Raw genomic sequence first — 21,942 nt, 5'->3', positions numbered from 1 at the left:
AATGAAAATTCTCTATGTAGTACCTCTTCTACTGCTTAGTACTTTCAACTTCAAAGTGAATTATCCAAAATCATCCCACTCATTTATTAAGAAAAAAAAAAAAAAACTGCATTATTGCCATCTTACTGATGAGAAGACAGGGAAGGAACAAAGCTTTTTGAATGGGTCCCACATTAAGTGTGAGAGAAGTCTGGAGTTAGAACATCTTATGTCCTGGACTCCTCATCCAATTTTTCAGACTAAAGGGTAATGTTGTTCCTCTTAATTATCTTATTCTGAAGTCATTAAAGGAAGCACAGAATTTTCTAAAGGAGGGGGAGAGACCTATTCTGAAAGTTACAGGTGTAAAGGAATACATGAGAAGTATATTTCACTGTGCTTAGGTTAAAATTCACTACAATTCAAGTTTTAAAAAATTATTCACCTTTGTTATTCCTTTAGTATCCATGAATCAGAAACTCTGCTGGGTGAGACACTGAATTTTTTCTTCCCCCCAGAACTAGGCTCATGTTTTTATAGGTGAGATACAAGCTAAGAAATGAAATTAAATGAGGAAGATAAAGAATGGATCCATATTAAAGCATTATTTGGTGGCATGGAACTTGCAAGATAAGACATCAATTTTCAGCCTGGCTGGTTACAGAATAGGACTCATTGCTTCTAGTCAACAGTGAGCATTTCAGAGGGACAAGAACATGACATTTGAGGGCAAATGATGCATGGTAATATGCACGATGCATTCCTTGAAAAGCTGGAGAAAAGAATGAACTAAGTAAGCTGGCAGGGTAAAAAATGTTCAATAACCAGGCCTTCAGATGAGAAAATAGATGAGAAAAATATTCAGATAAGTCCTCTAACTTCACTGAACAGTTTTTTTAAAAAAAACTATGCTTTCCACGTGGAGAAAGATATATAAACAATAATTTCTATAGATTGATATAGTCTTTCTACTTTCTAAGAAAATTACGGTTTCATGTGGAAAAACAACATAACCAGCACATCCCTAATTATAGGCAAGTTTTCAGATTCCAAGGTGGCAGCAAAAGTGCAACAGACAAGACAAAGAGTTGTCACGTTAACGAGACATACCTCTTGGACTGATCGAGCAGCTGGCTTGTCTTGATGATTGGCCAATATTAAAAAGGGTAAAGTGCATAACTGTGGGTGCTGAAGAGCTGAGTGCAGTTCATTTCTAGCAGTTTCTAAATCATCTTCTGAAGAGGCACTGTCTAATACAAATATTACCCCTTGAGATCCTTGGTAGTAGCGACTCCAATATTTCCGGATATTATCAGCCCCTGTCAAAAACAAAACAAATTCTCTTTTTAAAAATAGCGTTCAGAAACTGAAAAAAACACTGAACAGTACTGTTGGGAACACTCAACAGTAATTCCTACTGGAAACCAGTGTAGCTTTTAAAAATTAAGTGCAGAAAACATGGTTGATGACAACAAAGGCATGAGAGCCAACAAGTGGATGTAGCCTTGAAGAAGAACACCAAAGTTGAGGAGTCATTCTTCATACCTTTCTTATCAAAATAATGTGAGAAAAACCAGGATACTTTTTAGATTCAAACTCAAAATGTTTTCAGATTTTGCTTACTAGCCCAAAATAAACTCCACTCTTTATAAATTGAGTCTGAGCCTAACTCAGAGAGCAGTGTAACCTAGCTGTTCAGAGAGGCTTTTTTTCCCCAAACAATGAACATTAGCTTGATATTTTCTAAAAGAATTACTTGCTGATCAGGGCAGCCTTGTTTAATTTCATCTAGAAAGTGAAAACTACTAGCACAATACCTTCATGTATCAAAGTGCTGAAATTTGTGATGAATTAAAATCTTGATACATTTGCATAAACCCATTTGGCAATGAGCATCCTCATGGCCTTGGTATGACGGGGTGTTCACAAAAGACACTGAGATTCTCATCAGCCAGGGCCACGTCTTATTCTTCTTTGTATTCCCAATATCCAGCACAATATATAACTTGAAGCTCAGTACAGGAATGAGGGAAATGAGGGAAGGAGGAAGTGAAATTATACACTAATTAGGCTTTATGGATTTTGAGACTAGAAAGACCTGGAGAGACTGTCCAGTCCAACTGTCTGCGGAAATTGGGGCCAAGAGAGGTGAAGTGAGTAATCCCCATTCATATGTCTAGTCAATCACAAAACTGAGATTTGCATCTGAGTAGACAACCTATCCAGGGAGGGCATGGGCATTCCCCACTACATCATGATGACTGCTTCCTTTACTTTCATTCAATTCATGAATAGCACAGGCAATGTTTGTATGGGGGGGTGTGGTTAGGGGATGGGGAGGGAGGCTTATTGGTTATACAACAAAAATTAGATAAAGGTATTTCATCAATTTAGTGCATACGATCAAGTCTTAACCTTAAGTTCAGTAACTACATGTTAGCCATCCATTGACTATTTAGCTCCTATATTGAATATACTGTGCTAAGTGCTAGGGGCACAGAGATTAAGGACTGGAGTCGGCATGCACTAACTGGCAATGGCCAAACGTGTGCATCTCTTTCCAATTCTGTGTTCAAGGACACCATACTGGAAGCTCGAAACTGGACAGGGTGGGAATATTTTCACCATCAAAATCAACAACAGCTATCATCAGGTCTTTTCTTCCCCTGAAGGCCAACACACCACTGGATGACATTAAGAAGCCCACATTTTTCTGGGAGAAATAGAAAATAAATAAATAAATAAATAAAGCCCTGCGAGAGAGGTACTCCTTAAGCGGGATGAGAGCAAGAGAGGTGGCATCTCAACTGGACTGGGCAATTCTCTTCAAAAATAGTAGTTACCAAACACCTACCATTTATTAAGCACTTTCTAGGTCCAGGCACAGTGCTAGGTGTTTTCAAAAGAAGAGCTCATATAATTCTTATAACCACCCTAAGAGGGAGGTATAATTGACTCAGGATTTAAAACTAATTTTCAGATTTTAAAATCCAGGGTATTTGCCATAATATTTTGCTGAAACAATCTGCTATATAAGATGATCAAGGACAGTTAATGTTGAGTAACCTTCAATATGTAAAGACATGGCATATGAATAGAGGTAACATCCAACCAAGAAAGCAGAACAAAACAAAGCAAAGGAAATTAAGCCAGAGATTATTTAATATAGGTAGGCAGTTGCATAAGTGATGGTTGAACTAAGAAAACAACAGAGGCATGGAAATTAGCAACACCTTAGGCCAGGTTCCCTAGGAACAGAGTCTGAGATGGCATTTCTTGAATGCCTAATTACAGATAGTATTATCAGGAGAAACCAGGAGTGAAAAAAAAAAAGCAAGCTAGAATTGGGAAGGAGCTAGGCAAAGATACGGTTTCAGAAATCCAACCTCAGCTTGATCCACTGAGGAACTCTAGAGCATGTACTAAACCACAGAAGTTGTCCAGTCCAAAGGCAAGGGGGCTGGGTTGCTATACCCCTGTACAGTCATTGGCTATGAGCCACCCTAGGGAACAGGAGGGGGTAGGGATGTGATCTCATACTCTCCCAGACATACTTAGTTGAGGCAATTACGGTCAGCCAAGGGCAGGCCTCTGGAGAAGGGTACAGGTGTGAGTTATTAGCAGCCAATACTCGCAGCAGCTGGGAGATGGATGCACTGGCCCAGTAAAGGAGATCTGGGTAGGATACCAACAGCATCTGCTACAAGCTACATCCAGACATTATCCATATGCTAGAGAACCATCCATAAGCTTGAGGAGCAAAAGTAGCAGCAGTGTTACCTGATGGTAAATGTTTAAAACAAAAATACTGTGCATGTACATATCTGTATATAATTTATTACAAATTTTATTAAAGGATGTGTAGCACACAATTTTCATCTAACATATGCAACATGCTTTACTGTAAATTCCATAGAGCTCATTAATGCTCACAAAATGGTTCCGTGATTTTGCCCAACTTTTGTATCCATAGTCAACCAACAGTTGCAATTGACCAAGTACAGTTCCAAAATAAATGTTGGTTCTGCTAAGTGTTTTATGTGTATTAAATCATTTACCCTTGACAATCTTAAGAGGCAGGTATTCTTATGGCTCTCATTTTACCAATAATAAAACTAAGACATGAAGCGATTACATAATGTGGCCAAGGTTACACATCTAAAATATATATTTAGGTCTAATGAGATTGAAAGAGAAGGATCATTGACTGGGAAGGTGATAAAACTAAGCAAAACACTCTATTACCACATAAGCCAAGGCGGGGGGTGGGGGGGGTGAAGCAACCTATTAGAATAAAAGGTACTAGGTGCCTATATATATTAATGCTCAGAGTAGGAACATGTCCAAGAACATTTCCAGCCAATTAATTCAATGAATAGTATTATGAAGTATTATTCTATACAAGTCACTGAGCAAGAACCAGAAGAAATATTTAAAAATCCATTATTCCCTTTAGATCAAATCCTCAAATTCTTTCAAGTAATAATAACTACAACAAGGCCTATAAATACATTAGAGGGAATCAATACGGCCACAGCATTAAGAGGGTGTGCAGAGAATCAAATATAAAGAGAAGAATACTGGTTGCATATTCCAATGGAACTTTTCCGTTGGAAATACGTGGGACATACTCAAAATCCAACTCATGAGGCTCATCTCTTTCAACAAGAAACTATTTCCATCTGCCACATTTAGGAGCACATAAGACACCTGAAAATAGTGAGACAAAATGATGGTGAGTCCAATGATTGTGTTGGTAGAAACAAACCCAAAAAGAAATGTCATAATTCCTTAAAATGTCCCGTCTATGACAAAGTATGTGAATAATACATTATTAATGGTGCAAAGACCCTTTTCTTTAGTCTGCTACCACACAGTTATCTGCCCAATCTTAGCATTTCTGATGTTCATCACAAACATTGGGCCTGGAATTCGAAATTCCAGTTCAGCCTTTTGCCCAATGGCTTGGTCAGCAGCAGCCTAAACCCAGATTAGGGCCCAGGAAACCAGCAGTGGGATGAAGGGTCGTATAAAGTTGTTCAGTCTGGCTGAGTGGATCTTAGTTAAGCCACCAGATTAAAATGAGAAATGGATATGTCATTAACCAGCTGCCAGATGCTTTGAGAAGCAAGCCTAACTGGGAGAATTCAGAACACCCATTTGATGTCCACATCCCAATATTCCTCATCCACAAACGGAGTCCAAAGGGAGTAACATAACACAGGACATCATATCAAACAGTGGTCTGGGGCCACTCATTTTAATTACTGAATAGTGCATGCTTTGTGTCATTTAAATTGTTATATAAAAAGGTTAAACACCCAACTCAAACCCGGCCTGTATTTTGTACACTGATTAAAAAAACAAAGGAGTATCTTAACAGTAGAGAGGGTCCGATACTGCCTTACTAAACGTTGTAAGGAGCCTTTGGTCATCTAAGAGTTCAATCTGAGAGCCAATCAATCAGGAGAGCCTGGTTTAAGCCACTACAAGAGAAAAACTAGAAGATAGGAGCGTAACGTGTCTTCATTATGCAAGGTTCTTTTTAAAGGCACACTACGGCAACTATGGACAACTTTTCTATGGTACATATGGACAACTATGGAACATTCTCTTAATATTCATTAATTCATCTAAGAGAAGATTATTGAGCACCTGGCACCATCCCAGGTGCTGGGGACATAGTAGCAAACAAAGACAGACAAAAACTTCAGTCTTCACAGGGCTTACATTCTTTACCAGCAGAGCCAGCCTAGCATTACAGAGGTTAAAAATGCCAAGTATCTGTTTTCCAAGTTCTCTCCTACAGCATGGGCAGATTATTTAATTCTAGTAAACTGGGACTCAACAAAGGTTTGCTGGGAGCTTCTGAGGAAAAAAAAAGTGTCCCTCAATAAAAAGAGAGATGTCCAAAGAGAGCCACCTCTCTCTCCTGGTTTTTTTTATTTCATTAGGTGATAAGATGATGCTTTGAACTGTGTTAACCCAGCAGTCTTGAAGGAGACACGCCAACACACTGAGGACGTCAGAACGGGAAGACAGAAAGAGCCTGGGTCGTTGAGAACACTGCTGAGCAGCAGTACCAACCACCAACATTATAAGAACCCCTTATTCTGGAGTCCAGTAAATGCCTATTATTCAAGCCAATTTTAGAAGACTACTTTGTTATTCACAGCCAAAAAAATGCTTAGTTCCCTTAAGTTAAAAGACCATAAATTTCTTACAAGAGTTGTTCTTTGAAAGATAAACCCAATGAGCTATAAAAAGCAAACAAACAAAAACAGGGATATACAGGAGTCAACAATAACAATAAAAACAGTTGTTCAAAGTTGTCCCTATGGCGGGGGGTGGGGGGGGAAGGCTGTCCTTATGGAAAATCTCATCTCCAGACCAGTGATTTCTAACTAAACTTTTTGTGTTAATTTTTTACCTGTGCTTTCCAATATGGTAACCACTAGCCACGGTGGCTACTGGGTACTTGAAATGCAGCCAGTGCAACGGAGGAACTGAATTTTATTTAAATTTGCTTAAATTTGAAGTTCAGACGCCACATGTGGCTGATGGTTACTGTACTGGATAGTGCGTTCTAGATATTCCTCTCGCTTCTTGCTGACTGCTAGGCACCCCTAAGACTAAAACAGCTAGAGATCTAATCCTGTCTCTGAAAGGAAAAGCAAGTAGCTGTGCTGGTCGAGGAGCAGGTGTGGTCGGTCCAATCCAAAGACGGTTTGCCGAGGGGCTACGTGTGGCTGACCGGGCACCAGGGCGAGGTCGTCCGCTGTGCTCAGCCACCCTGCCGCGACACAGTGAGGGTGAGGATCAAGACTGTCCTCTTTCCATCCTCTTACCACAGTCTGAAGAAAATGAAGGAGAGTAAGATTATTTTCCCTCTGGAAAACTTAATGAGACTGGAGAACCCAAAAAAGAAGCCAATTTTGGAGAATTTTAATTGTAAATTAATTCTTCAAATCTTAGAGAAGGAGGATGTATCCTCGGAACAAAAGTCACCTCAGCAGTATTACTTTAAGAAGAATGGTTTCCAGCATGGGGAGAAAACGTTCAGAGAGCAGGACCCAAGGAGGGACAGAAAAGTAATACTTTTAAATTCTTTTTTTACCCCTCCCATCTGTGGAGTCTTGGGTCTTTCTGACGGATGGTTTCTTTCATTCTTTTCATCTTCTCTACATCACACTCACTCAGCCTGTTTTTAAAAACTGATATACTAAGAGTTTGGGAGGACTAAGACCTACATATTTAAACTCAAACTTTTGTTATGGAACCCCCCCTTCCCCCCCCAATAAGTCAAAACATCTTAAATTAAGCCCTCCTTAAATGGTCAATACAAAGTATAAAAATGTGAAGATTCAAAGTCAAGCTCTCCTAAGGGAGGTGTATTGTCCTATTTTGCTTTCAGAGTCAAAAAAAACCCAAAAAACAAAAACACCCCAAAACACTCTAGATAATAAAAAAAAAATTTTAGAAAAATTTATGAAAAACAAAAATGTGGTCTACATCATGGGAAGAGAACCACCACTGAACAGGATAAACGGCTGAGCTGGAGGAGACCACAGTCCTCAGGCTCACAGAGAGATGTGCTGAGAACACCCACATAGAATATAAAAGACAATTAACACATAGTCGTCATCCACCCCCGCCTCACCGACATATTACATCACATCTAACCTTGTAAAGGTGTTTATATACATCACCTCACTTAACTTTTTAGGAGTTATTATCCTTATTTAATAGATGGAGAATTTGGGACAGAAAGTTTACTATGCACTTTTCTCCATATCCAGCTAATAAATGGCAGATCCAGGATTCAAAGTTTGGACTGATTCCAAAGACCATGTATTTTTTTCTCCTACACGGTGCTGCTTCCCAGAGAGTGTAAGAGGTTCCAATGAAAGGGAGAGAAGAGGAACAAAGGCATTCCAGTGGGGAGCGTGTGGCTGGGAGCATAAGCTAAGAGGAAACTAGGAGTGGGTGGGTGGGTGGGCACAGTGAAGACAAGGAGCCAAAGAAGTCTCAGCTAGTGACAAGTAATGGCGAGTGTGAAGACAGAATATGGATGGCTTTGTAAGCCAGTCAGTGTCTGGGCGTGAGGCAGCAGTAAATGGAGAATTATTTCAGAGCCTGGGGGACATTACCTGGGTAGTCTTGTCTTGCTTAAGGGCCTTGTTGACTACCCATTATCTGTTAGTACTTAGGGCAGACAGTACTACCTACCCATAGCTGAGCTTCTTCCAATCCTAAAGTGCCAAGCCTCTAGATTTCATAAACCTTAAAAATGAATACTCTCCACACTCCTGGACATATAGCTAACTGCACAGCTTGAAAAAGATTCACTTAGTAAGGTATTCCTATATTTATTAGCAATACAGTTTCTTAGGGAGGGGTAAAAAATGTGGACAAGAAAGAAAAAGAGTTCTTCCTGCTCCCAAAGGGTATAAGAGAGTCAGTAAAGGAAATATATGTCGGGGCGCCTGGGTGGCTCAGTTGGTTAAGCGACTGCCTTCGGCTCAGGTCATGATCCTGGAGTCCCTGGATCGAGTCCCGCATCGGGCTCCCTGCTCAGCAGGGGGTCTGCTTCTCCCTCTGACCCTCTTCCCTCTTGTGCTGTCTCTCATTCTCTCTCTCAAATAAATAAATAAAATCTTTAAAAAAAAAAAAAGAAATATATGTCAACAAATAGTTTCTGCCTTATTTTGGATTCCCCCAGTGTAAAGGGTTTATTCAAGCGGTGAATGCAGAAAATGCTAGTGGCAGAGTGAGGAAGTGGGAGAGGGAAAGAGACAACCCACGAAAAGAGCTATCCAAACAGCAACCACTGTGGGTAGCCTGAACTGACTCAGGCTAGAACTGGAAGCATTTGGGGCCTCATCCACCTACCTCCCATTAGTGGTTGCTGGAGGAGAACTGCACATTATTTTCATAACATCTCCAGCTTTGCCAAGGCACCGAGGTCTCAATAATTCTTGAGAGCGAAGAGGCTAAGACCCCATAGGGCTTTTAGAATTGTACATACTTGTGATCTTTAATATGCAAAAGGGACCACAGGGATCTGCTAAAACTCAGGCATATTTGGGGCTGCTTTTCAGCAGAAATAAATGTGTTACACCGAACTATCTTTACGTTCACCCTATCTCCTGTCCAAAGATAGGTCAGCCAGAGTTGGGAGTGCAATTGCAAAATTAAGAGGTCTATATAGGAACTGTACTAATCTCCTTGCTCTCATTATGCTGGAATTCTAACCCAGTGATCACATGCTTTGGAGCCTAGAAAGGTTATTACAACATGTGCAGCCTTGGCATCAGACTTCAAATAGCACATCCTCAGAAAATTTGGAAGCAGGTGGTCCTCAGCCTACCTTTTACAAACAAAAAGCTGTTACACCAACTGCCCTCTTCCCACGTCCTCCTGCCCCTCAACAAGGATTCTGGATGTCCGGGTTACACAAAGCACAACTGTACATCATTACCTTCACCATCAAGTTCTAACTACCGTACCTGAGGACTCCGCCTGCTCCCTGATTATCTTGCCCTCCTCTACGTTCTCACTCTGGTCCACACCCACAACCACTTTCCATCTGGATGACCAGAACAGCCCTCTAACTGATCTCCTTGCTTCTGTCCTGGCAGTGCTCTGATGACATTATTAATACTGATCCAGAAAACTAGCTCAAGCTCTATCACCACTCTGCTCAAAAACATCACAACTTAGCATTTACAGTTCTCTGTGATCTGGCTCCAACAGGCCATTCCTTACTCCATCTCTCCGTTCGTCTCCTTGTACCCTCCACAAGTGCAACTTGCTCTCTCCCAGACTAGACCAGGCTTCCACTATCACGTCTTTGGTTGTTATCCCCCCCTGCCTAGAGTTCCTGCCATATCCGTTCTCCCCTCGGCTCCTGCACAGGGAAATCACCACCTGCCCTGCACGAGCCAGATCACCTATTCCACCCAGCCTTTCCACAGTCTCCTGGCTGGAAAGAACGTCTCAGAAACTTTTAATCTCTTTCTCTCGGCACTCTTCATAAGACTTTCTACCCCGTAGCAGAGTTACCTGAATGCACATTTCATCTCTGAGCCGTCTGGGAGTTTGGAGCCTTGGTGTGCCTCACTCATTTTCACACTCTGAAGGCCTCTAACACAGTCTTACACAATCACTATTTTTTTCCATGAATTGGTTAATCTTTTATACAATGTTTACTCAGATTTCTCACATGCAGAATGTAGAGTTCACCCAACGAAACATTTCATGACACAGAAATAAGTTATCTTCTTGATGGATGATGGTAGCTTGTTGGCTTACTGTTATTAGCATGTAGTTTTTACATTTCTGGCACATACTCAGTTCTGCAAGGAATTGCTCATCCGGCATTTTTAATTTAAAAAAATTTTAATTCCACATACACAATAAAATTACACTCTATTCACAGCTTTTTGCCTTTCTCAGAGTTCTGTTTTAGTATTGGGAAATGTGCAGCCATAAGGGTACATGTGCTGAGCACCGTACTAAAACACAACTAAGAGCATTACCCTGTGCTCTTTGGGATCCGTCAGCCTGCCCTGATGCTCCACAGAACAAGCAGCTCTGAGAAACTGAAAGTGTAGAACAAACAAGCTGTGGGAAGAGTTGTGGGGAAATGTTCCCTTCTGTACTCCCATAAAAGCCAAGGGCCTACTGCCTAGAAGACCCACAAAACCAAGGTGATCACTATGTGCATAGCTCCAAATGTTTACCAAGCAGCAAATTCCTGGGCTATTGGCCTAACACAAAAAAACAAAAAGCACATTTTGTAGTATTCTGGAAAATCTGGTGCCCAGACTAGGAAAGAGTCTGGGAACAATTTTGTTGCAATTGCCATTGACCAAGCAACAAATTGGGAAGAGCCACAACGTGAATTTTCTGGCTGAAATGGAAGGCGTTTCTTCCATACTCGGGGTGAAATACAATATTCTAATACTGTGGAAAGGCTACGGTATTCTAGCGTAGCTTACCCCCCCCCCCAAGTATTTTTTACTGTAAACTTTGACTTACACCAACCATATGACAAAATTGACAACATGAGGTTCTAGATGCACATAAATTCACAGCCCACAGAAAAAGTTTACAACATCTAATGTCTCATCCCACATAGCAATAAAGAATAATTAGGACAACAGATTATAAGCTTTGACCTTCAAAGGTAGAATATTAGGTTCTTATTCTAACTGTAATTTTTTTTTTTTAAAGATTTTATTTATTTATTTGACAGAGAGAGAGACACAGCGAGAGAGGGAACACAAGCAGGAGGAGTCGGGGAGGGAGAAGCAGGCTTCCCACAGAGCAGGGAGCCCGATGCGGGGGCTCGATCCCAGGACTCTGGGATCATGACCTGAGCTGAAGGCAGACGCTTAACGACTGAGGCACCCAGGCGCCCCTCTAACTGTAATTTCTATTTTGTGATTAATTTGACCTCAAAACATTACTAGTAACCTACTCATGTAATAAAACCTTAAGGGAATTCTGCTTGGTCCACAACATTTATTTGATCCCACTCATACTTACCCTTTGTCTTTTAATACTTCATTTATTTATTTATTTATTTTTAAGATTTATCTATTTGAGAGAGAAGAAGAGAGAGTGCATGCACATGAGCAGGGGTGGGGAGGGGCAGAGGGCCAAACAGGAAGCAGGACTGGATCCAAGGACCCTGAGATCATGACCCGAGCGGAAGGAAGACACTTAACCAACTGAGCCACCCAGGCGCCCCAATACTCTGTTATTCTTGATGGAAATGCTTATCACAACTCCTAAAGGAGGTTTAAGTTTTCTTTCATGTACTCTTCCCTCTGTCCTATTTGTTGCCACCCTATGGATTATACAAGTTCAGCAAGGGTCCATGGTTAGGCTTAAGCATAAAAGAGCAAATGGAAAAAAAGAAAAAAAGCAAAGGGGCGCCTGTGTGGCTCAGTCGTTAAGCGACTGCCTTTGGCTCAGGTCATGATCAAGCCCCGCATCGGGGTCCCTGCTCCTCGGGAAGCCTGCTTCTCCCTCTCCCACTCCCCCTGCTTGTGTTCCCTCTCTCGCTGGGTCTCTCTGTCAAATAAAATCCTAAAAAAAAAAAAAAAAAAGCTAATATACATTATAATCTGAACTCTATATTTAGATAAGTCAATGTGCTTTACAAATCATAAATAAATAGGGGCAGTTGTCAGCCTAGGGATCACTTATGCTCCAAAACTTTTGGAAGGCTCCAATTTTTTCAGAACTTGGCACACATAATTTTCCCTGAAAATAAGGCAAGCACTGGAGTTGGGTTTAGTCGTGAGAGGCAGGTTAGCTCGGATAGAGGGTAGGACAGTGGAATGATTAGCACGAACCCTGATGTCAGACTCACTGGGTTCAAAATCTAGTTCTACCATGTCATCTTAGTGACCTCGGATAATTGGCTTAGTTGTTCTAAGCCTTGGGGTTTCCCTTTGATAAAAGGGAAAAATAATAATACTTAGGTACCCAATAGGATTGTTGGAATTAAACGAGATAACTCATTTGGCACAGTGCTTGGAATATTCTATATGTTCATTAAGTGTAGTTAATTTGTTATTGTTTCTATTATCATTGGGCCACCATTTAAGCCTATAACTTACTGAACTATGGTACTAACCTGAGTTCTAACGCCTGGAAGGAAAAGTCTACCAGGTGCTGAAAGAAACTGCGCAAAGGAGAGAGTACTTTCCTCTGCTATTTCCAGTACAGCCAATGCTATAAAAAATAAACCACGTTTTTGTTGTCTGATTGCTGAGGCTAGGACTTCTAGTACTATGTTGAATAGCAGTGGTGATAGTGGACATCCCTGCCGCGTTCCTGACCTTAGGGGGAAAGCTCTCAGTTTTTCCCCATTGAGAATGATATTCACTGTGGGTTTTTCATAGATGGCTTTTATGATATTGAGGTATTACCCTCTATCCCTATACTCTGAAGAGTTTTAATCAAGAAAGGATGCTGTACTTTGTCAAATGCTTTTTCTGCATCTATTGAGAGGATCATATGGAAACAAACGGAGGGTTTTAGAGGGGAGGGGGGTGGGGGGATTCGTTAGCCTGGTGATGGGTATTAAAGAGGGCACGTTCTGCATGGAGCACTGCGCGTTATACACAAACAATGAATCATGGAACACTACATCAAAAACTAATGATGTAATGTATGGTGATTAACATAATAAAATTTTTAAAAAAATGAACCACGCTTTTATTTGAGGTGGACCCTTTCTTCTTTCTAGTAACTTCCTTCTTCATCCTGTATCTCCCACAGCCTCTAGGACTTCATATTCCCCAATTTCTTCCTCCCCCATTGTTGTTGGTTGGGGGTGGGGGGAGGAATCTGAACATCAAAGAAACTTCTCCCCTTCAGACGAGTGTGCACGTTCCTTTACTACCAGAGGTCTTCAGCTAGATTTTTAAAGAAGCAGTGTTGATTTATCATTTTAACATTAAGATGACACTTTCATGACACTCTCATTTTATAGGATGAGAAAACCCCAACTGGTCACTACTGCAGACTGATTTCACGTGTGTCTGTGTACCTTTAGGAGCGGCTGTTACACAGACGGCTGACATACGGTGGATATACACACTTTACATTTCCCTCCCTTTTGTTATAAAGTCGTGGATCATCAAAAACTGGTACATTTATTCAACAACTCGTATGACTGCACTAGCAAGAGCTCAAGAAGCGTGGGTTAAGGCAGGGTTGCCATTTCGGGCAACAGTTTTTTTTTTTTTTTTTTTTTAAAGGACTACTTTTAAATACAATGTAGGTGCATTAGGAGTAGGAAAAAGCAAGCAAAACTAGGTACAAAATGAGCTCTTTTTCTCAGGAATCTTTGCATCTGTTTATAACCCACTTTCTCACACTCACAGCTTTTTGGTAGCTTTTCTGTAAACATGCCACATTCGTCAGGTCTCTATCAATTAACTTTGCTAAGTATACTCAGGATCTTCCTGCTCAATGCGTTCACTACTACGTCTCCAGGTGTCTCTGCAGACTCTGGCACAGAGCAGCCTGTCTGTATTTGTGGGGAAGTTAAGAAGTGAATGAAAGGATGAATATGTGCGTTCTTTGCCCATGAGTCGGAGTATAAGCAGTCTCATTTTTATATAGTCTAAAATACCCTTTATTGCTCCCTTTTTTTAAAAAAGTCTTTATTATTTTAGAGAGAGAGCACGAGTAGGGGGAGGGTAAGAGAGAATTCCAAGTGGACTCCCCGCTGAGAGTGGAGCGGGACGCCAGGCTTGATCTCACGACCCTGAGACCATGACTTGACCAGAAATCAAGAGTCGGCCACTTAACTGACCGAGCCACCCAGGAGCCCCTCCCTTACTTCCTTTCATAATTCTTGTCTGAAATACTCTTCTCTCTGAGCTTCTTTCTAAAGCAGGGCAGTTCTTTTTTGTCCTCAGAAGTAAGTTTTCCGTCTGTCCTTCGAAATTGCCCTTATAAAAGGAATACTAGTGATAAGACCACTCCACTTCAGACAATTCCAAATGAATAAACTCTATAACCCTGGCTGGCTGAACGACTCATTAAAATGTCCTTAGGGTAATCAGACTTCCTTTTTTACACACTTACTGTATATTTAAATGAGATTAGCCCACTACATCACACATACCATTAAACAGATTTCTTCATGTGTAACTACATCACTACATCAATAATCGCCACCTCTGTCTTTGAAGCTCTGCAATGTCTCCGATTATCTCAAGAGGCAAGTGGAACTCTCAAAATGAAATTAATTTCAATTAACTATAAAATATAAGTATGTATGTATCACCCAGCACTTGGGGACAGAGGGTTACACAAAATAGAGTGTCACAGCATAAAAAGATTAGGAATCAGTGCACTAGCCAAAGAGAAGACAAATGAGTTTGAACACTGCCTGAGGTTAAGCACTTCACTTCCAAATACAGTTTCCCATGAAGAACACACTCAAAAGAAAAGAGACAGTGCAATTTAAATGATGCTAAGCCTACTAAGTTTTCTTTAGATTGGGTTAGTTGAAGAATATATTTGCTTGAGGATAAAGAAGAGATTATATGAAAAGACACATTTATTAGGTATCCCGTAGGGCTCCACAATGCTGAGTTTTCTTAAAGCTCTGATATTAGGACTTACTTTCAGAGCTGACTAATGAGGCCCTGTCACACCATTCATGTCCTCTTTATTTTAGGTAAGTGAAACAATTATAGGGTAGACATGTATAAAAGTATGCCAATCTGACATAAGATCAGAGTCCTTTAAAAAAAAACTTATTTTCAACACATTTATCATATACTTGTTGCTATTTTGAATAGTATCTCTTATATACAAATGGATAAACCATGCATGCAGCAATTAGGAGAGGAAAAACACTATCTACCTCACCCCCATTCTTTGGTTTGTATCTTTCAAGATCTATTCCTTCTTTAATTAGAAAAATGATGGCCTTGCTGTAAACCTCAAGAATCAGATCATTTCATTCAGTGCACACACTTAGGTTCATACACATACAAACACAGTCTTAGTATACTAATCAATCTAAGGTTCTGTATCCTTGTGAATAACCAATGTCTAAGAAATAATTTCTGCCAAAAAAAAAAAACAACAGGAAATATTAAAAGAATGACCCACATTTTATATTTTCACAAAGGAAATGACATCTTCTCTTTCTTTACACCTGCCATAATGGAATCACAGGTACTCAAATGTTCTTTTGAGTTTACATTAGGAAGGTTCTGTCAAGAAAAGCATATGATCATCGTAATAGAAATAATCAAAAGCCTCACAGAGACATTAACAGCAAAAGCTATCCATTATGAGAGGCAGCCTCCAAGATGGCCCTCAGTGATCCCCACTTCTTGGTGCTGAGGCCTTTGTGTAATCTCCTCCCTGAGTGTGGGCTGGTCTAATGACTTACTTCTAACCAACAGAATGTGGCAAAGGTGGGGGCGCCTGGGAGGCTCAGTCGGTTAAGTGTCTGCCTTCAGCTCAGGTCATGATCCCAGGGTCCTGGGATTGAGCACGCGCCCCCCCCCCCCGCAGCCCCCCCCCCCCCCCCGCCGCACTCCCTGCTTAGCGAGGAGCTTGCTTCTGCTTCTCCCACTCCCTCTCCCCACTGCTCATGCTCTCAAATAAATAAATCTTAAAAAAGGAAAAAAAAAGAAAAGAATGTGGCAAAGGTGATGGGATGTCACTTCCATGATTAGGTTACAAAAGATTGTAACTTCCATTTTAACTACAGATTAGCTCTGTTGCCTTCTCAGTCAGGATACTTTTATAAAGCAAACTGCCATATTGCAATGGCACATGAGCCCAGGAACAGAGGCAATCCTCTGGCCAACAGGTGGCCAGGAACAGAGGCCCTCAGTCTAACCATTCCTGAGGAACTGAAATCCTCCAAGAAAAATGTGACCTTAGAAAGGGATCCTTTTATGGCTAAATATTTCACCATATAAATATACCATATTCTGTCTGTCCATCTGCTGATGGATGTGCTGGTTGTTTCTACCTTTTCTCTTTTTTTTTTTTTTTTTTTTAAGATTTTATTTATTTATTTGAGAGGGAGAGACTGAGAGAGAGCGAGCACATGAGAGGGGGGAGGGTCAGGAGGGTCAGAGGGAGAAGCAGACTCCCTGCCGAGCAGGGAGCCCGATGCGGGACTCGATCCCGGGACTCCAGGATCATGACCTGAGCCGAAGGCAGTCGCTTAACCAACTGAGCCACCCAGGCGCCCGTTTCTACCTTTTTTCTACTGTGAATAGAGCTGCTATAAATATTGGTATACAAATTTTTGTTTGAACACCTATCTTCAATTCTTGAGTATATAACTAGGAGAATTGCTGGGTCACATGGTAATTCTGTGTTTAACTTAAGAAAAAAAAAAACATATTTACCTTGCTAAGTCTCTAAGTTTGTAATAAATTGTTACACAGGAATAGGAAACAAAGCTCAAGAACCTGCAGCTAGGTAGCAACTTCCAGAATGTGAGCTAATGAACTAGACGTGGGAAAAAAAAAAACTTACCCTAAATCTTACTGGCAACTTGTTATTGCTCTAGTAAATAGCATCTAGTAATTTTTCAAAATGTTTCTTTCCAAGGCAACATTTAAAAAACAAATTGTTATGAGGGCTTATTGAGTGCCATGTACTACACTCTACTGTGCAGGTAAGACCATGGAACAGACATGGTATCTGCCTTCAGAGTGCACAGATCTCTTGATTGCTCTGATTTTCCCCAGAATTATTCCTTCTCACTTTACATGTCCTCCTAGAGAATGTCTTTACTCCTATTGTTTCAGCTACCTCTAATATCCTGAAGACAGTTCAAATGCCCTTATCCAATCTTCTCCAAAGCCCCAGTATTCTTATTCCTTACCATCTATCTATCATAATATATTCCCTTCTAGAAGTTTCCCAGGTATTTTAAACTCAACTTGTCCCCATGTGAACTCATTCTTGCCATGAATTCTTTTCTAAACCAGTCTCCTGGATTCCCTGTCTGGGAATTGACAGCCACCCAAATTACAAATCTTAAGAATCATCCTTAACCCCTTATCCCTTTTCCTAGTAGTCAATCAGCCATCACCCAACTTTACCGTCTATGTAACCGCCAAGCTCTTGGACACTCTGAAACTCCACCATTCATTTTTCCTATGGTTCTTTTTCCCCTGTTCCACTCATGTCTTACCAAAAAAAACCCTATGCACATTTCAAGTCTTACATCCAAACATCTCCTCTAGTGAAGTCCTCCTTAATTTTTACAAAACTGCTGTCTCCATCCTTTGTTATTCTAGAGCAAACTGTTCATCCCTTCACTGTTAGGATCTTGTAACGAAGTTTTTTTAGTACTTCCAGCTCCTTATGACTGCTCTGGACTGACAATCTCTACTTGTGCTTTGAGTCCAATTCTTTTGTATATTTCAAGGACCTAGTATAGGAATAGGCATAGAGTCCTCAATTAATTTACATATGCTGAACTAAAAATAGCCATCGGATTTATATTACTCATTCACTTACTCAACTAACAAATATTTATTGAGTGGCTTCTATGTACCAGACCCAGTTCTGGGCACCAGGAAAACAGTGGTCAACTACATACATGTGGCCCCTGCCTGACTCATGACCTCATGGTCTAGCAGGTCACTGAACTGATAATATCTTTATGACAGTATGTCATTTAGGCTTCAACTTACATGTGCTGCAAAGTATTTCCTATAACAGCGTATTTATTCTTCTGATCCTTAAAGTAGTAACAACTGGAAAGTTAAGCTTCTTTTGGATGAGTTGTAAATAAAATAATTTTACTTCCAATGTCATCATCACTGCATTAAAAAAAAAAACCTTCCTTGCAGTCTCAAGGCATATGACTGTACAATATATCTAAACACCTATGGGATACCTCAACTATCCAGCACACAGCCAAAAACTAGGAGCCATGGGGCAGCCAACAGAAAGGGCCCCAAATTAACATTCTAAAGCTCACATGCTTAACCACTCTAAAAAGTCCCTCAGGCCCACACAAAAATCTTGCCTAGAAAAAAAATGTGATCACACTTAGATTCTTGGCTCTCTGCTCAGAGCATATTAGAAGTAGTAAATCATTATGTGGGAGACAGAGGAGAAATAGAAACCACCAGAGACAGGCATGTGGACAGTAGCAAGAAGAGACAGCCACAAAAGAAAGCAAATAAAAAAATTAGAACATTTTAAAAGAAAAAGAGAGGCAAGATCAACAACTATGAAAGAAAAAAAAAAAAAAAAGGCAAAGACCAGAAATAAAAAAGGCCAATAGTTCAGATTTAAGGTAGCAGGGAAGAGTCACCCACTGCCCTCTTGACAGTATTACAGGGTTTTTAATGTTCATCAAATACACGATGTATTATACTCCTGCTACTTCCATTATTATGGAGAATTTTAAATATATGTAAGTAACTAAAAAAGTATGATGAACACCATCACTCAGCCTCGACAACCATCAATTCTGGCCAATCCAGCCTCAACCTAATTGCTCTGTCATATTATTTTGAAGCAAATCTCAGGTATCATATAGTTTCATCTGTAAATATTTTGGTCTAGGTTTCTAAAAAAAAAGAACTCTTAAAGACACAACCAAAATATCATTATATCTAAAAGAAATTAACAAGTCCTTAAAATCATCAAATATCCAGTTGTTCAAATAATATTTCGGTACTAGAGGTATACCCTCAGCTGTTTCCAAAGTGTCCAAGTGAAATGCTACTGTGGCAAGTATAACATATAAGAATTTCAAAGTCTTAAAAATCAAATTGCAAGGTTTTCAATCCATTCTTGGTATTAAAATGTCTTAGTATTTCATCAAAATCTATTTTTATACTCTTAATTAGTTTAATTGGTTAAATGCCACGTGAGATACAGTAAGTGTTTTAAGAAACACCTTCTTCGCTAATGCAACAGCTAATGGAAATGTAACATTGTCAAATTATGGCACTGCAGGGCGCCTGGGTGGCTCAGTTGGTTGAGCAACTGCCTTCGGCTCAGGTCATGGTCCTGGAGTCCCGGGATCGAGTCCCATATCGGGCTCTCTGCTCAGCAGGGAGTCTGCTTCTCCCTCTGACCCTCCCCCCTCTCATGTGCTCTCTCTCTCTCTCAAATAAATAAATAAAATCTTTAAAAAAAAAAAACAAAACATTATGGCACTGTAGTATTTTAAACTTGTTTAATTAAGGGAAGACCTTTTATGGAAAAGCCATTTATTAAGATAATTTTGTTTACAGCCTACAATAGTTCCTACAGATTTGAAGTATAAGAGTTTGATTCATTATTATTTCAAAGCCATATACTAGTTCCCCGAAATCATCAGGGGTGGTCTGTTTACTTACAGTAACCTTGAGAGAATTTCATGTCACAATCCAGCTGCACTAGTACTAAGTTTTAATTATCCTTCAAAAGTAAAAAGGATGGGGGCACCTGGGTGGCAGAGTCAGTTGAGTGTCTGACTCTTAATTTTGGCTCAGGTCATGATCTAAGGGTCATGAGACTGAGCTCTGCCTTGGGGTCCCTGCTCAGAGGAGAGTCTGCCTAAGACTCTCTCTCTCCCTCTCCCACTGCCCCTCTTCCCTCCCCCATTCTCTAAAATCTTTTTTAAAAAAAGTGAGTAGGATGAAACAATTGTAATGATACACACCTGAGAAATCTAGACTTTATCTTCGTTAACCACAACCTGGATAGGAAGCTAAAAGAACTTGAACACAGGGAGATTGGTATTCTCTTCTTACAATTAGAAGCCATGGTTTTGAAGGAAAAGTAAATAAAAAGGACTATCAGTACTTGAATTGGGAACTGGAAACATGTGGTACATGTGAGGAAGAGTGTGTGTGTGTGTCTGTGTCTATGTGGTAGGTGAAGAGGTAGTTTGCTCAGCATAAAGTTCAAAACAGCTTCAGACTGAAATCAGAGAGAAAGTATCCCTTGATAAAAATCTCACCTTCCTAACATATATGTACCTTGGAAGGATTACAGATGTACTGAAATTCCTGTGGTCATTAGGGTGTCCAGTGGGGGCCAGGGTACAATCCTCTCATTTCTTGTCATCACCTCTCACAGTAAGTAGTTTCTGTTTATCCCAATATGTCATAAAAATATCATTTTCCATGAGTCTGATGTGAAAAATCTTGGGAAGCATTGGTCAAAAGAGCTTAGGCTGCCATTCAAGGCTCCTGATGGTCTGACCCAAGTGACCTTTCTATCCTCAAATCCTTCCACACCACTTATGAAACCTTTGCAGCGTCCAAAACGAACTGCTCACATTTTCATCTTATACCCATCATGTTCCTCAAATGCTACCGCCTCTGCTTATGACTTTTCCCTTGGCTGGGAATCTCTTCTCTCCCTAAATCTTTCTATCTTCGAGTGTCATCTATTCTCAAGTCCTGCATTAAATGCCACCTGCGCCACAACCATTCCTTTTACTGCACTTGTACATCATCTTTTTTCCTCCACTGAAGAGTAGTTATTTGTAGTTTTTTTAATGTCATGTGTAACTTTGTATTTTGTACTATTTTTGTTTTATGCACGGTTTCTAGTTTGCCAATGAGAATCACAGCTCTGACAGCTAAATTCAAGTCAACTCACTCCACACTTTTGAGTACCTTTTATATGCTGAATACCTTTTATATACTCGGTGCTGAGGAATAAAAATTAATGCGGCCCTACTATCATCAGAATTATTTAGCATTGTTCTGTTAAGTTCTAGTCAATATAATAAGGCAAGAAACTGATATAAGAGGAATAACCACTGGAAAGGAGACAAAATGATCATTATTTGCAGATGATGACTGTATACCTACAAACACAAGAGAACTAACTGGAAAACTTAAGACAATAATATGGTTCCAGAAGGTGATTAGGAACAAAATTAAAATGTTTTACAATCTTTTTACTTCTACTTAAAATTTTAAAACCATGCAATAACATGCTAATACAGAAAAATCCCAACATCTGTATGAATGACACCAACAATGCCCATATGAATAAAGCACTGTACCATGTTTTTAGAGGAGAAGACCAAATATAGTAAGTATTTAAATTCTTTCCAAATTAACTAGTGAGTTTCATGTATCGCTGATCAAAACCTCACGGGAAACTTTCAACCCAAAAACTCACCTGGAATAACTAGTACATAAAACTAGCCATATTTTTTAATAACAAAATGATAAATAGACATAGACAATAACAAAGGTGACAAACTTAATCTCGGTTATCAAAAAAATTCAAGCTGAAATTATATGGAACCATTTTTCAAGTATCAAATTACCTAAAAAATCTAAATGATGGCCTGCAACAATAGGAAAGATGCAGTAAGAGAACAGAATCGATTCCTATATAGGAATGCAAATCCATGCAAGTTTTCTATAGATGCATTTTGTACAATATATTAAGAGCCTTAAAATGTTTTGATACCAA

General features: G+C 40.0%; 1 protein-coding gene across 4 annotated transcripts in view; it reads right to left on the bottom strand.

The window, feature by feature from the left end:
- Positions 1–21,942, bottom strand: part of ARL15 (ADP ribosylation factor like GTPase 15) — a 407,565-nt gene that overhangs the window by 206,447 nt on the left and 179,176 nt on the right. For all 4 annotated transcript variants that reach the window (XR_010413275.1, XM_064596702.1, XM_064596701.1 and 1 more), the window contains exon 4: positions 1,090–1,298. Coding sequence is in view for 3 of the 4 variants with exons in the window: in XM_064596702.1 (XP_064452772.1) it covers positions 1,090–1,298 (209 nt within the window). In the remaining variant the exon portion in view is untranslated. The remainder of the gene's footprint in view (positions 1–1,089; positions 1,299–21,942) is intronic.

The sequence above is a fragment of the Mirounga angustirostris genome, unplaced genomic scaffold (genome assembly GCF_029215605.1).
Source record: "Mirounga angustirostris isolate CCGP_5_RB_7025 unplaced genomic scaffold, mMirAng1.0.hap1 SCAF_7, whole genome shotgun sequence".
Lineage (NCBI taxonomy): Eukaryota > Metazoa > Chordata > Mammalia > Carnivora > Phocidae > Mirounga > Mirounga angustirostris.
The sequence above is the reverse complement of the archived record's forward strand: the minus strand, read 5'-3'. Positions and strand labels throughout refer to the sequence as shown.